The 13,922-nt window shown below is 38.2% G+C and overlaps 1 protein-coding gene, 1 long non-coding RNA gene and 1 pseudogene across 3 annotated transcripts in view; all 3 read right to left on the bottom strand.

Moving 5' to 3' along the window:
* Window positions 1-2,631, bottom strand: part of LOC145495878 (uncharacterized) — a 38,509-nt pseudogene extending 35,878 nt beyond the window's left edge. Inside the window, exons 1-2 of the transcript XR_014050483.1 lie at window positions 1,559-2,631; window positions 122-211 (exon numbers count right to left, since the gene is read on the bottom strand). The product of XR_014050483.1 is annotated as an uncharacterized LOC145495878 (transcript). The remainder of the gene's footprint in view (window positions 1-121; window positions 212-1,558) is intronic.
* LOC145495943 (uncharacterized) lies at window positions 1,676-7,536 on the bottom strand. Its single transcript, XR_014050490.1, has 2 exons — window positions 7,115-7,536; window positions 1,676-1,698 (listed from the first exon to the last, which is right to left on the bottom strand). It is a non-coding gene; the product is annotated as an uncharacterized LOC145495943 (long non-coding RNA).
* A 95-nt stretch (window positions 7,537-7,631) lies between these two features.
* LOC145495916 (RAD52 motif-containing protein 1-like) lies at window positions 7,632-12,476 on the bottom strand. The gene is made up of 6 exons (XM_081475518.1): window positions 12,336-12,476; window positions 12,153-12,231; window positions 10,531-10,673; window positions 9,813-9,935; window positions 9,223-9,373; window positions 7,632-8,025 (listed from the first exon to the last, which is right to left on the bottom strand). The coding sequence occupies exons 1-6, from the start codon at window positions 12,441-12,443 to the stop codon at window positions 7,721-7,723; spliced, it is 909 nt and encodes a 302-aa protein (XP_081331644.1). The 5' UTR covers window positions 12,444-12,476; the 3' UTR covers window positions 7,632-7,720.
* Window positions 12,477-13,922: the final 1,446 nt, after the last annotated feature.

The following is a 13,922-nucleotide window of genomic DNA, read 5'->3' as shown; positions in this document are numbered from 1 at the left end:
GCGATAAAGCAAACTAATTGGTTAGTTTTGGTTATTGGCCTTAACTGGACTAACTTGGTCATGTAATAATTAAACTTACTCAATTTAAATAATGCTGTTTAGAACTAAACATGCATCTCACCTTCAGTAGTGGGCAAAGTATCAGGACTGAAACCAGCTGGTCCTTCAAAATATGTATTACACAAACATGTTTTACCAACAGCAGAACCACCTGTTCAGGAACAATTTAAAAGCTAAATTCAAAACTTAAAGGACAACGGAGGCTAGATATCTTATCATATTTTACTTAATCACTGAAAATTACGGAAATTACTAAGATTTGTAGAAAACGGCAAAAGAAAGAGAGTTTTTCCTATAGCTACCAAAATGGAGGAGCAAAGCGAAAAGCCATGGCAGTTATTCAAAGTGCCCAACAGTTTCACAGTTCACCGGTAGGCCCCGGGCTACTGTAGTTTACACTGCATCACAGTTCCCTTAAACAAGATTACGGGTACTCTTCTTAGAGTTGGACACTAGTCCACAACAGGTAACTGCTTCCCCAAAGGCAGTTATCCAAAGTGCCCAACAGTTCCACAGTTCACCAGGCAGACTGGTACACATGTATATATGTTCTAGTTTAAAATGTTTTTTTTTTTTTTGGTCAGGATGATTTCAAACTAGTCTAATTTTCATCAAAGGGGTTGGGGGAGTCTGGAAACCAATAACTTATTAGGCCTTTAAATATTCAAAAATTTGTAATGATTGCTTGCATAGCCAAGTGGAGATGAAAGTGGACTACAAAGTCTGAGATTGGGTGAATCTAGGTGAGTACAAAGTAAAAAAGTGGGGGTTAAAATGGTATCCTGGCAGGGTAGGGTACTGGGTGGACTTTCATATAAAAACGATGAGGATCTTGGTACCTCTTAAGGGTTCTTTTCAAAGCTGTCAATGAACAGCGTTAACCCTATCCTTTTTATTTTTGGTGTCTCCTTAGGGGTAGGGTAGGGTTAGGGACAGTCAGGGAGATGGGTGGTGGGCATGTTATTCTTTTTTAGGAAACCCCCAAACGTGAAGAAATAAATAAAGTTATTTGCAAAATCTAAGCTAAGTTAAAACAAAATAACCTGGCTTAAGACATTCTTACCTAAAATACATTATGTTTAAACTACAACATATACATGTACACCCTTGCATCCAGTCCTCCTTGTATCAAGAGGTGTTGTGAGGGCAAACTATCTTGACTAAGAACAACACAATGTCCCTGACCACTTAACATTGACCATCCAGCCCCAACTCACTCACTATCGGCCACCCGATCACCACCCGTGTTACTTTCAAGAATGTAAAACATCTTTTGTTGTGCTTTTTTTTTCCTACTAGCTCAATTTTTAGCTTCCTTTGCTCAATTAGTATATAATAATGATATGATAAAACAAAGAGTACAATTGAACCCTAACTCATACAGCCTTAACCGTTTCAGATTAAACTGAATGACTTAATTTGAAAGGTACATTGTGTAATAATTAAAGATCCTACAAACTTTAACAATATAATTACAACAAACACCATGAGCACTCACCCAATAGTAGCACTTTATATTTCCTATATCCCCCTAAAGGACTATAAATTATCCTGGTGTCCACCATGAGACAGCGCAAGTGTCAGAATTTATCCTCAGGATAAAACTGTTGTACAGCTGCAACTGTTAAGTACTTTCACCTAGAAATACAACGCAAACAGTGGTATTCTCCATTTATCTACTTGTAAAATTCATCGCTAGTTCCAAAGGAATGGATCCAATGAAAAGACACTACTCAGGTCACACGAATGGGCTGCAAACCTAAATACAAATTATGCATTCTATAATTTTTAATACAAAAAAAAAAACCCTTCTGTATCATTTTGAAAACAGAATTACACCAACTGATTACATATTTTGATTGCTTGCTTTTAAGCTTGAACAACAAAAATTGAATATCCGTAAATTTCACAAGTCTTATTCAGTGATCATGTTCGAACTCACCACTGTAAACACCTGTGCAGATTGGCTGCCTAAATTATATTTACCACTAAGTTTAACTGTTGAGAACAGTGTCACTCCAACAACCGCATTATTATGACCACTTTCAGGCTGTAACAATTTAACCCTGCTTATATTTTGGCTGTCATGAACAAAGTTCAGTCATTTCTTTTTATACATGTAACATATATGCCACAGTGGAACCTGTGTTAAACGGACCCTATATTAAGTGGACTCCCTCAATTAAGTGGACACTAGCTTGAGTCCTAAAATTTTCTTCCATAATTTACTGTAAAATAAACCTACATTCAGTGGACACCTCTGTTAAGCCGACGCAGAAACCAATATTATTAAGCCATTTTGTTTCACAAAACCTCCAATAAACGGACACTTCAAAGGCTTTTTATTTCTAAAAGCTCAGCTCACTCCCTTAACTTTGTTCAGTGATGTCATTTTAAACGTAAGTAGATTATTCCAGATTGATGCATTGACTGACTGAACATTGTGCTTTAAGCAGTCTTTGATCTTACATTGTGTACTTACAAAAGAGTTAATAGTTAACTACAGTGTATCATTGCACTAATCTATATTAGAACCTGTTTAGAGCGGACACCCTCTACTAAGTGGACACTAGTGAGTGTCCCATGGGTGTCCACTTAATACAGGTTTCACTGTCAGTAGTTATATAGCAAAGCCATGCTATCTGTTACATAATCAGCTCGTGTAGTTCTATTCATTCTGTCACCTTTTAGGTATAGTCCTAATGTAGAGTGTTTGTTAATTTTATGGTACAAGCAACATCAAACTCTTTCATCATTCCTATTGGCAATTAATTTATTGAACACTGCCCCAGTTGTTCGAAGGCTGTATAACACTATCCAAAAGATAAATCCCTATCCAGTGGATAGCACGGTTCGTTTTGCTGACACTTATCTGCTGGGGAGTGATTGATCCACTGGATATGAACATTATCGAACATTACCCAGGCCAGATGAACTGGAAAAGTTCAGGGTCACTCTAAGCCATACCTCAAGTAACCCTTATTAGCTTCTTTCAAACTCTCCTACCAAACTGTCAAGCACATGCATTGTAAGTCAATGACGCACACTGAATTATGTATCAATTTAAAGCTAAACAGGCTGCCGACCTTAATTCTTTACGCCAAAAACACATGCTGGATCTCTGAATTCCAATTACAGACACTTCTCCCATTAATGGCTGCATATACAAATCTGAAGTAAAGAGTAAGGGTGAGCTTACAGCCACAAACAGGCAGAAAATCAAATGGGAACTCTAAGAAAGCATGAAAAGAGACAATGGGACAATTATCATTCCCAACCGAAGGTAATGGAACATGAAGGGAAGTGTTTTTTGAGGTCCTTTGAGATATTTTTTGATACAAATTGAACACCATAATTGAATGGCTTGGTGCAAGACTGACGTAAGTGACTTTTTCGGGTGAAATTTTTTTTTCAAAAGTGCCTGAATTTTTGCATGTGCTTTTCAATTTAGTAGTATTATAACAACAGCTAAGGATTAGGTGCAAGGTCTGGAATCTCGGGTAATGGGTAGTGCACAGTTCATGCCCCACTGTCTCTCTCCCCCCCCCCCCCCCCCTTAACCTACATGTTGGTTACCATCAATAATTTCCATCTTTTTTGGGTACTGCACGGGTCAAGAGGGAGAAGAAAAATTAATTAATACAACCAATTTCAGTCTTTCATCAAATATTTCCCTCACTTTTTTTGGAAACGGTTAGATGTCAAAAATTAAGACTCAGCAACATGTCTGACAGTGCACTGCATGATAACGTGTATGTATGCCATTAGGTATGGAAATCTGAATTTGACACATAATATAAAAACTAATTATATAAATATCTCATTTCCCGAAGGTATCCACTTTATATAAAGGTTTAACTGTACTCAGTTACCAAAAACTGAGGAGATATTGAAAATCACAAACTTGATGAGCCACGTGACTTTTCATATTATGATTCAAGCCGTGATTAAAAGTTTTGGACGATCAACAAACAAGAGAACTGAAGAGAATATTTCGAGCGTGTTTCACCATTATTTATACAGTATTGTAAATAAATACTTCAAAGATGAATACAGACACGGTACAATGATATGAACAAAATAGTTGATAAATAGAAAAAAAAAACATTACACAAGACTGGCAGTTCAGCAGTCACTAATATTGCCTTTGAAAGGGAAAAAAAAAAAGAAAATATTATAACATGGAGTATTCATATTTGGTAACCCATCCAAGCAGGAACCCCACCAAACAGGGCTTAACTTTGTTGAGCGGAACTTTGTTGAGGGGACAACCCGCAGTGCTGTGCTTGTGGTATTATGACTCTATGTTGAAAAATGTTTGTTTAGTTCAAAGATCTCTCAAAAGGTAACAAAGAAAGAAAAAAATCACTTATATTGCCTGGGAAAATAAAGAACGAAAAAACAAAAGAATGAAAATGAGAATCCAATTATGCTTGCTTTGCTGATCAGACAAGAAGCCATACTTTCTTTATAATTGTCTCCAATGAGGATCACGAATAAATTCATGAATGTGTTCAACAGTGTTACATCCCCTTCTGTATTCTCTTACCGTTGCATTTTGCGAGTGGGCTTTAACTTTAACTTATCCCACTAATTAAAACCTCAAGTCAGAGACATCAAAATTGTCATTGTTTACGGGCGATCCATTTTCCAAGTAGAGTGGCTCATAGCTACTTTGATTGAGATTCAGAAGGGCTCTTAGGTCTTAGTTTTTGAGATTCGGAGGGGGCCTTTGGCCTTAGTTCTTGAGATTCAGAAGGGTTCTTAGGTCTCAGTTTTTAAGTTTCAGAGGGGGTCTAACAGGTCTTAGGTTTTGAGATTCTGGGGGGGGGGGTCTTACATCTAAGGTCTTAGATCTTAGGCATGAGGTTTTGAGACACCAGGACAAAAAGTTTGTAACCAAACCCCATCCCCACCCCCACCCCCCCCCCCCCCGCCAGACAAATTATTTTGTCCTTGCTAGACAAACCATCTACAAGTTATGTGCTGACAGGTTTGTTTGTTAAACTTTGAAACAAAAAGTTTTGTTCTCAGTGTGGACAACTCTAATTAAGTTTTTCAGTTTTATAGCTTCATGTGTTTTTAAAGTAAACAACACATAATACAAAGTAGTTCTAGCACTTGAGTAACTTAAGCTTATGTAAATACCAGCACCCAGGGTGATCATGACTGTGCAGGGAAAATAACAAAATTCATCTGCAGCGAGCAGATCTGTGCTACACGAGCTTAACTTACGTTAATAACTTTTGTTTCATGAGGCTCGTGATCTTTCAAGCCTTCAAACAGCCTCAACATCTAACTTTATTAAGATTCTGGAATACAATTTGCTGCGTATCCTATTTAACAAGCGTGCGTATATTTATTTATGAAATACGAGCTGAGTTAAACAAGTATAAATACTTTAAGGCCTTCAAACACTCGGGAAAGAACGTTGCAGGCTACTGACCATCACCATTTATCGCCGATTTTTGGAAAGAATGGTCCTAGACTACCAAACATCGATTAAACAAACATGTCGCATCTTGATGTCGCATCGCCTTCGTAGCATTTGCTGTGCATGAATGAACAGCATTTCCGCAATCTCTCATTCGCCCCACCAGCACCCACTCCCTCGATTTTTTGCTCTCGCCCCAATTTTCAAGCGACCAGAAGGCGTAAAACGCAAAACGCCTTCAAATGACTAACGCGAGTCGAAAGCAAAACCGTATTTTTATCACACCTCGCTATTAGTTGATTTCTTATTACATGGCACTGGCTAAATGTTTAACTTTTTCGATTTCGTATAATTTCTTCAATCTGCGTTTCAACTCGTCTGTGTATCAAAGCGTACGAACTTTCAAATAAAAAGGACGGGGTTGCTCATCGTATCTTTTAGGGGTTAAACAAGCGGTTTTGGTACCTCAATCTTAAGGTGTCCAGCCTCAAAAGGTCCACACCGGGAGCTTTTGCCGTACCTTTTGGTGTATTGATCCGAAAATCATATAACAAGAGATAATATGTTGTTTTAGAATTGGTACCTCTTAGGGGTGAAAAACATTTAAGCCACGCCCACAAAACGGGATCTTGGTACCTCTTAGGGGTTCTTATCAAAATCTCAGATGAGCACCCCCATCCTCTTTATATGGGAGTCCCCTCCCCTCCCCCCCCCGGGAGGTTTGGATTTCCCTAAGCATAGCCAGGTCTAGAGACAGATTTACAATGATAATTGTTTTGACCAAAAACGCAGCAAAATTATCCTGAGTGTCCATTTAATTGTTGATTTAAACCTCCGGTTGCGACTGCCTCTCATAAGCGACCACCTCTCCTCGGCGACCAGCTTTCCAAAATACCAAAAGTTTCCCCATCAAATCACTATATTTGGAACCTCTTGTAAGTGACCACCTCTCGTAAGCGACCGCGACCACTTTTGAAGCAAAAAGTCTGAAATTTTCTTTCGTTTTTAACCTCCCGTAAGGGACTTCTTGACAGATAATAGAGCAGAAATTGGATAATAAGGTGTTGTCACATTATTGCATTCCTGGAAAGTGCCAGATTTTTCCTCGAAATTGATTTTTCACATGAATAAAACATTGAATAACATTATGGCTACTGTTGCCTGGGAACAGTAGCCACGAAAATTTAAAGAAAAAATGCATGTTCACTGTATTCTATCAGTCTGTATTCTATCAGTCTTAAAAAAGACAACCTAAATGTAAAATTTTGACCCAATATGGTCTAAAAAAAAAAAACAATTTTCAAAAGAAGATGGAAGAAGATTATAGTAATAGTGATGCATGAAAAGTGCATTGTGAAGGACAACAAGATCAGTTAATTTAACAATCTCTAATTCCTTAAAATGAGGCTCAGAGTGTTCATCTGGTTTCAAGAAAGTTATAATATGTATAGCCCTCTTTTGAAGAATTACTAAAGGTTTAAGAGTAGAATTGTAAGTATTGCCCCAAATTGATAAATCATAGGTGAGGAAGGGGTAAATAAGTGAATAATATAATAAAATATTAATGTAATATTTTATTCCTGTTTACATAATATCTAATTTTAGATAATACTCCAATACCTCTTGAAACTTTCTTGCTCAATTTGTGTAAGTATGGTTTCCAGTTCAAATTGGAAGAAAAAATAGGAGATCTGAATCACTGAAAGGCATTTCTTCAATATTGTTTACAAGAACTATTCCTTCCTCTCCAGGTTCATTAAGTGCAATTTTAGCTTTCAACACCATTACAAGTGAAGAGTTACTTGTATTCTGAAGTCCTAATGGTGTATTGTGTTTCTCATCTGAATCACTGACAGGCATTTCTTCAATATGGTTTACATGAACTATTCCATCCTCTACAGGTTCATTAAGTACAATTTCAGCTTTCAACACCATTACAAGCAAGTGAAGAGTTCCTTGTATTCTGAAGTTCTAATGGTGCATTGTGTTCCTCATCTGAATCACTGACAGGCATTTCTTCAATATTGTTTACAAGAACTGTTCCTTCCTCTCCAGGTTCATTAAGTTCAATTTCAGCTTTCAACACCATTACAAGCAAGTGAAGAGTTACTTGTATTCTGAAGTTCTAATGGTGCATTGTGTTCCTCATCTGAATCACTGACAGGCATTTCTTCAATATTGTTTACAAGAACTGTTCCTTCCTCTCCAGGTTCATTAAGTTCAATTTCAGCTTTCAACACCATTACAAGCAAGTGAAGAGTTACTTGTATTCTGAAGTTCTAATGGTGTATTGTGTTCTTCATCTGAATCACTGACAGGCATTTCTTCAATATGGTCTACATGAACTGTTCCATCCTCTGCAGGTTCATCAAAACTGCAATCAGGCATGTCTTGTTGGTTTATCTGTACTCCAACTTTGCCATTGTCCAAAGATATAATAATCACTCTTCTAAATGCATTTTCATATGCATGTCTGTGGGCCAGTTTCTTGGCATATCCAAGCAATTCAAGTCTTTTGGCGGGGTCTTTTTCTGTGAACCATAAAATTTACCAGGAATTTGAAAGTTGAAAAGTCAGATATATAATCTTAATTTCCTCAAAAAGTTTCCAAAAGAAACCTACTGGCCCTGGGCTATCGGACACGAATTTCTTTCCACATGGAAGGTAAGTAAGGTAAGGTAAGTCTGCATACAAGCCAAGTGGCCCACCAGGCCGGAGCTTTATCCCTGTTTCTGTGGCATGAAGCAACTAGGAGTATTTCTACTCCCCCCTGGATGGGGTGCTAGTCCATTGCAGGGTCACCCCCAGCATTAAGTTTGCCGGTACCCATTTTTACACCTGGGTGGAGAGAGGCACTGTGACAGTAAAGTGTCTTGCCCAAGAACACAACACAATGTCCCCAGCCAGGGCTCGAACCTGGACTGCTCAATCTGGAGACAAGCGCACTAACCATGAGGCCACCGCACCTCCCACACGGAAGACTCTCACAATTGCTCTATTGACAGATTATGATACCATTGCTTAAGGACGTTCATGCGAACATTTTCCAGTCAATAGATTTTTTTGAAATTTTTACTGCAGTCAGATAATGAGTTACCTGTGTCAGAAATGCCAAAAAAATCAGGGATCAGCAACTTCATTTCAGAGATGAAGCCTGTGGAAAACTACCGTGATTTTGAAAAATTGGCGCACACAATTCAGTATCGACCACAGGGGGTTTATAGAACTTTAAAAATATCGAAGGTGAGTCAACGGAGGAAAACGATCTCGGACATATTTTGTAAAAGTGGGTCTGTTGCATAAATAATTCCAAATGTTGCCAACCTTTTCACAAAACTTAACCCTTCAAGGGGCATTTGAAACCGCTGCACAGGTAAACAAAGAGCTAAAAAGAACAGAATTTGATGGTGCAGTTTGCAAAAAATCCAAACTTTTAATAGAAAGATTTTCTTCATTTTTTTGCTTAACATAGAAAATCGGTAGAGGAAATGATCTATCAAAGGAAAAATAGGGGTCACTGAACATCCAAGATCATTAAGTCCATAGCAATGGCCATCTGCCATATTATTGTTCATTTTATTACTTAGCGCACACTTGATGCATGATGTGGAGTGTGAATTTTCCTGCGCAGTAAGGATGCGCAGAAACAATTCAGGTGAATGTCCTCAAGCCACTGTTTGAATTAAAAATATCAGTGTTGACACTTTAGCCCATCAATCTGTACTAACCTTGCTGTATCATGTCTTGATCTCCACCATGCCCAGTGCCGTCACAAAAGAATTCACAATCTTTAATCTCCAGTCTAACCACACATCTATACAAAGAATTGTTCTTTTCCTGACTGTCACTGTTATCAATTTTATTCTCCAGCCTCTCTAGCTGAAAAAAGTGCAACAGTAAAATCCTTTCAGATGAACAATAATATTTCTTTTGCATGTTTCTGTTACATGAAGGGGAGTGGCTCCTCACGTGAAGAGTTACAGTAAGTGCCTGCACTGATAACACATTGTGGTGACCCATATTACCCAAATGGGAGTGTTTAGACTTGACTGAGGTTCTCTCAGAAAACCCAAATTCACACAAATTCAGAAATCATACATCAGAATTTTAACATTAAAAATGACTTTATTTTACAAAATAAATTAATTCAGATAATTGACCTTAGTAGCCAGTAATTAGCAAAGTTATTATGTAGGTAATCTACCCTAAACAAAAGATTTAATGATGTTATTAATTTTAAAGCTCAAAGAAAAAAAAATAATAATAATCAGCACTTCTGAGTTACCATAACAAAATGAAGACAGGAAGATTTCATTACCTGAACAATTTTTGTTGACCATCCATTAAATCCAAAGTAATGATTAGCAAGCACTGTACACTTTGCCATGTACAAAGGGTGTCGAACAACTTCCGTGAACTTTTTCCGTTGAGCAAACTGGACCTGTATAAACAATGCCAACTAATAAATTCTTAAAGCTAACTCAGATAACACCGAACACAGGTAATTAAAAACTCTGCATCGGACCTAGAGGCCCAATTACCAGCAGAGCACATCCTGGTTTCTGTAGCATTAAGTGCTCAGGAGTATTTTGACACCTCCCTGATGGGACAGTATGTCAATCAGAGGGTTTACTCACCCCCACCCCTTATGGCATTAAAATCACCTGTACCTATTTGTACAAGTAGATCTAATCTATGTAGAGGGAATCACTGTGAGAGTTAAGTGTCTTGCTCAAGGATACAACCCAATGTCCCTGGCTAGGGCTCAAACGGAAATAACTTGATCTGAAGTCCAGCACACAAGCCCTCTGGCCCGGGTTGTTCGAAATGTTGATAACGCTATCCACCAGATGAATCACTATCCGGTGGATATCGTGGTTGGTTTTGTTAACACTTATCCACTGCATATCAATTTACCTCATGGATAGCACTATCCACCTTTCAAACAACCTGGGCCTGGCTTCAAAATTATGCAACAGTTGGTGAAGAACATTATTGCCATGAGAACTCTGCCACAAGGGAAAACTAAAACTGACCTTTAAAAATTGGCCTCCTAAAAGTCTCTTTCCATTTATTCTTTCTTTTGCCTTTTTTGCTGCCCTTGCTGAATAAAACTTGACAAAGGCATATAGAGAACTGTAGTTCAACTCAGAACAATTCACAGTGGACTCCTCAGGAGCTGATGGCAAAAATGATAATTTTCATGTTATTAGATAATCACTCAGTTAAGTAATAATCAACTTTTTGACTTTAGTTTATTACATGCAGCCTTGATAAGATTCCTTCTCATGCATGGTGGTGAAGTAATCAGATTAAAAATGAATCATCCCAAGTTGGCTTGTTACGACAGTTTAAAACAAATTCACACGTTGAAATTATGTTTATAGTGGTCAATGCTCTTAGCTACACCTACAACCCTGCAAAAAACTGTCGAGATAGTATCATCAATGTTCTAATTGCATGTGATACCATAATGTAATCAAACCACACTGTAGTCCCCCACTACCTCCATTCAATGTCGTTTTATTGGTCTCAAAACCAAAGGATAAAGTTCTTGTGTTATTCCCATCCTCACCCAAAAAAAAAACATGATTACAAACATTACAGGAGGGGAGGGGTAAAGGCTCCATTTATTTAACAACATTTTGGAATCTACTCAGTGCAAATGGAAAAATGATAATATTTTTTCAATATATTTTTTGTCACAACTAGTTTAGACCATGGTTGTAGCTCGTTCAGCTAAGGCAAAACACTTAAACAGACAGACTGGTAGTGGGTTCTAGCAGAAGCATATCACCTAGACTAGGTGATAGGCTTCTGGCTCTAGCAATACTTATTATTCTTTAATGGGTTTATCATTTCCATTATTTAGCAGTTGCTGTTAGAGTGAAAACCTCAAAATTTTCTGACATTTAAAATGGCTCTGAAATGCCTCCTTTAAATTTCAAGTGCTTATGCTGAGCAAATTGTAGTCGAAATCATGTAATCACCTAAAAAAAATTAATACGCTTACTGTATAGGGCCACTCCATTTAATGTCCACACCTCCACCCCTCCACCCCTCCACCCCCTATCCCTATTGAGGACTTTTGAATTTTACCCCCTCAGAAAAGTAAACTTTTTACTCCCCAAGAAGGGAAGACCAAAGTTCAGACACACTCCCCCCTTCAGAATTTATTAAAGACCAAAGATCCCAACACTGTTGCCATCTCAGAAATGGCCTTTGAAGACTCCCCCCTCCCTCTCTAATTTCCTAGGTCATCAATAGAGGGGAACTGCAGATAAAAATGGAAAGGCCCATAGAATTGCTTCCAATTGGTCAACCTTTTTTCACAATAACTGTCTAATTTCTCGCACGCTGATTGGCTCATTTTTATCATCAATGGGAGTACAGACGGTCAGTTTTTTATGTGTCTGTCCTCTTATTGCTGATAAATTGCATCATAACATTGGCAAAGTGGCTGTGGAACCACTCGCCTCGGCGTGTGGCTCCGCAGTAAACTTTCACAATGTTATGACGAAATTTATCATCAAAGAGAGGACAGACACATAAAAAACTGACGTCAATTTGTTAAATTATCCAAGTCTTCAGTGTTCACAGTTCTGACGTTAAAAAGAGTTCCTACGATCAGAAAATTAGAACAAGAAAAATAAGTTACCTTCTGAACTATCTGATGAATCGATCACTTGTACTTCATACACCAATCCAAACTGGGAGAATATTTCAAGCAGTTTCACCTGAATCATTGAAAACGACAATTCTTATTATTTAGTCAACTTGTACACCATTATTGTCTATATTATATGGCAAAGCATCTTATTATACACAAAGAAATCCTTACTTGTACCACTTCTTTCTCCAGCCGTCTTGAAATGTTGGTGACATAGAGATTAACTTCATTCTTATGAGGACGAAAAAACTCGATAAGTTCTACTGATGAGTCCGCCATGTTTGTTTTGAACTTCCCGCGCGCTCCCGCGTATCGTCCGATCACTCAGCGGTATTTTAGTAAAGAAATTGCATCGTGGTGTATCAATCATATAGTGGTTTTCTATATACCTTGGGCTTGAAGGAAAATAATTTTTAAGGTGATTTCTCAGTATTGCATTGCGCATCCCTACTGTGCACAATTTTCGCGTCATTAGCGCCTCAAACTCTTATTTGTTGCGCACGGAGATTACCAAAAGTCACCTAAATAACCGTATTTGTCAGCATTGTGGCATGAAAACAAGCACGGTGACCCCTCTTTTTACAACGCTTTTGATATCTCCTTGTCCTGTAACAACCAAATTTCATCGGAAATCTATGGCCGGTTCTTTTACTAGGGACTCACCTTGAGCGCAAAATGACCCAGAATTGAAATTTAATTGGGGTTTTAATGTTTTTCAATGTCATTGTTTTGTGGAGCTTAGAGTAGTCAAAGTGAAATGTATAGTGCCAAAGAAAACCAGTGAAGGTCATTCAAGGATACCTCCAGGATCAAACTTTGAGCAGCCGGGCCCGATATTGCAATGGAGGGCTATGTGTACCTTTTACTACTGTATACAGAGTTGCTCATACTCAATTGTCCCAAGAGCGTATAAAACGCAAAATGAGGCCCTACGTCAGGTGAAACCCTAGGGAGGCCAAAAACATCATGGCGGAGAACTCTCGAAATTGAGATGAGACAGGCCTTACATGACCAGAAATGTGGAAAGCGGCAAAAGATCGAAAAATGCAACCTCGTTTTCAGGGTCCTCTCTCTTCCTCGAGAAAAACCAAGGGAGGAAGAAAGAGGACCGTAGGAACAAGCTTAGGAAAGTTGCGAGCTTATGCCTCACGAAGGGTTAAGAGGACGAGTGAGTGATTACCCTGTATTGCATTTATAACTGAGGGCTATAACTGAGCCAGACATGAGTTACACAGCTACCCATAGACTACGAGGCTCTTCATGGGAAAGAAAATAGGAAATGAAAAAAGGAAGAAGAACCTGCCCGCATCACTTAGAGCCCAAGAAACTCCACTGATGCGACGCTGAGCGAGTTGTCAGAAATCAGTCAATCAGCGCTGGAACACCAGATATATATGGATTGACACGTTGTCCACGCGATCTGTGTCGCGCTAGAGGATATTGGGGTACTGGATCGCGACGACTAATGCAAAATAAAATTTGACAAGGGAGAAAACATATGCCAGAAAAATTCAAACGACTATTGCAAATGTTTCAAAGCCTCATTGAAAATCTTGTCCACAGAAAATTTGTTTTGTCCAGCAAGATGGCGTTTAGATATATTATTATTATCATTATTATTATTATTATTATTATTATTATTGTTACTATTATTATTATTATCATCTAAGTTTAAAACAAGGGAATGAATGTAGGAAAAAATTCTCATCTGTCACAGAGAGTACGGCGTAAACCGTGAGCAGGTAGAGAGAAAAGACA

This window comes from Orbicella franksi, chromosome 8, assembly GCF_964199315.1.
Source record: "Orbicella franksi chromosome 8, jaOrbFran1.1, whole genome shotgun sequence".
Classification (NCBI taxonomy): Eukaryota; Metazoa; Cnidaria; class Anthozoa; order Scleractinia; family Merulinidae; genus Orbicella; species Orbicella franksi.
The sequence above is the reverse complement of the archived record's forward strand: the minus strand, read 5'-3'. Positions and strand labels throughout refer to the sequence as shown.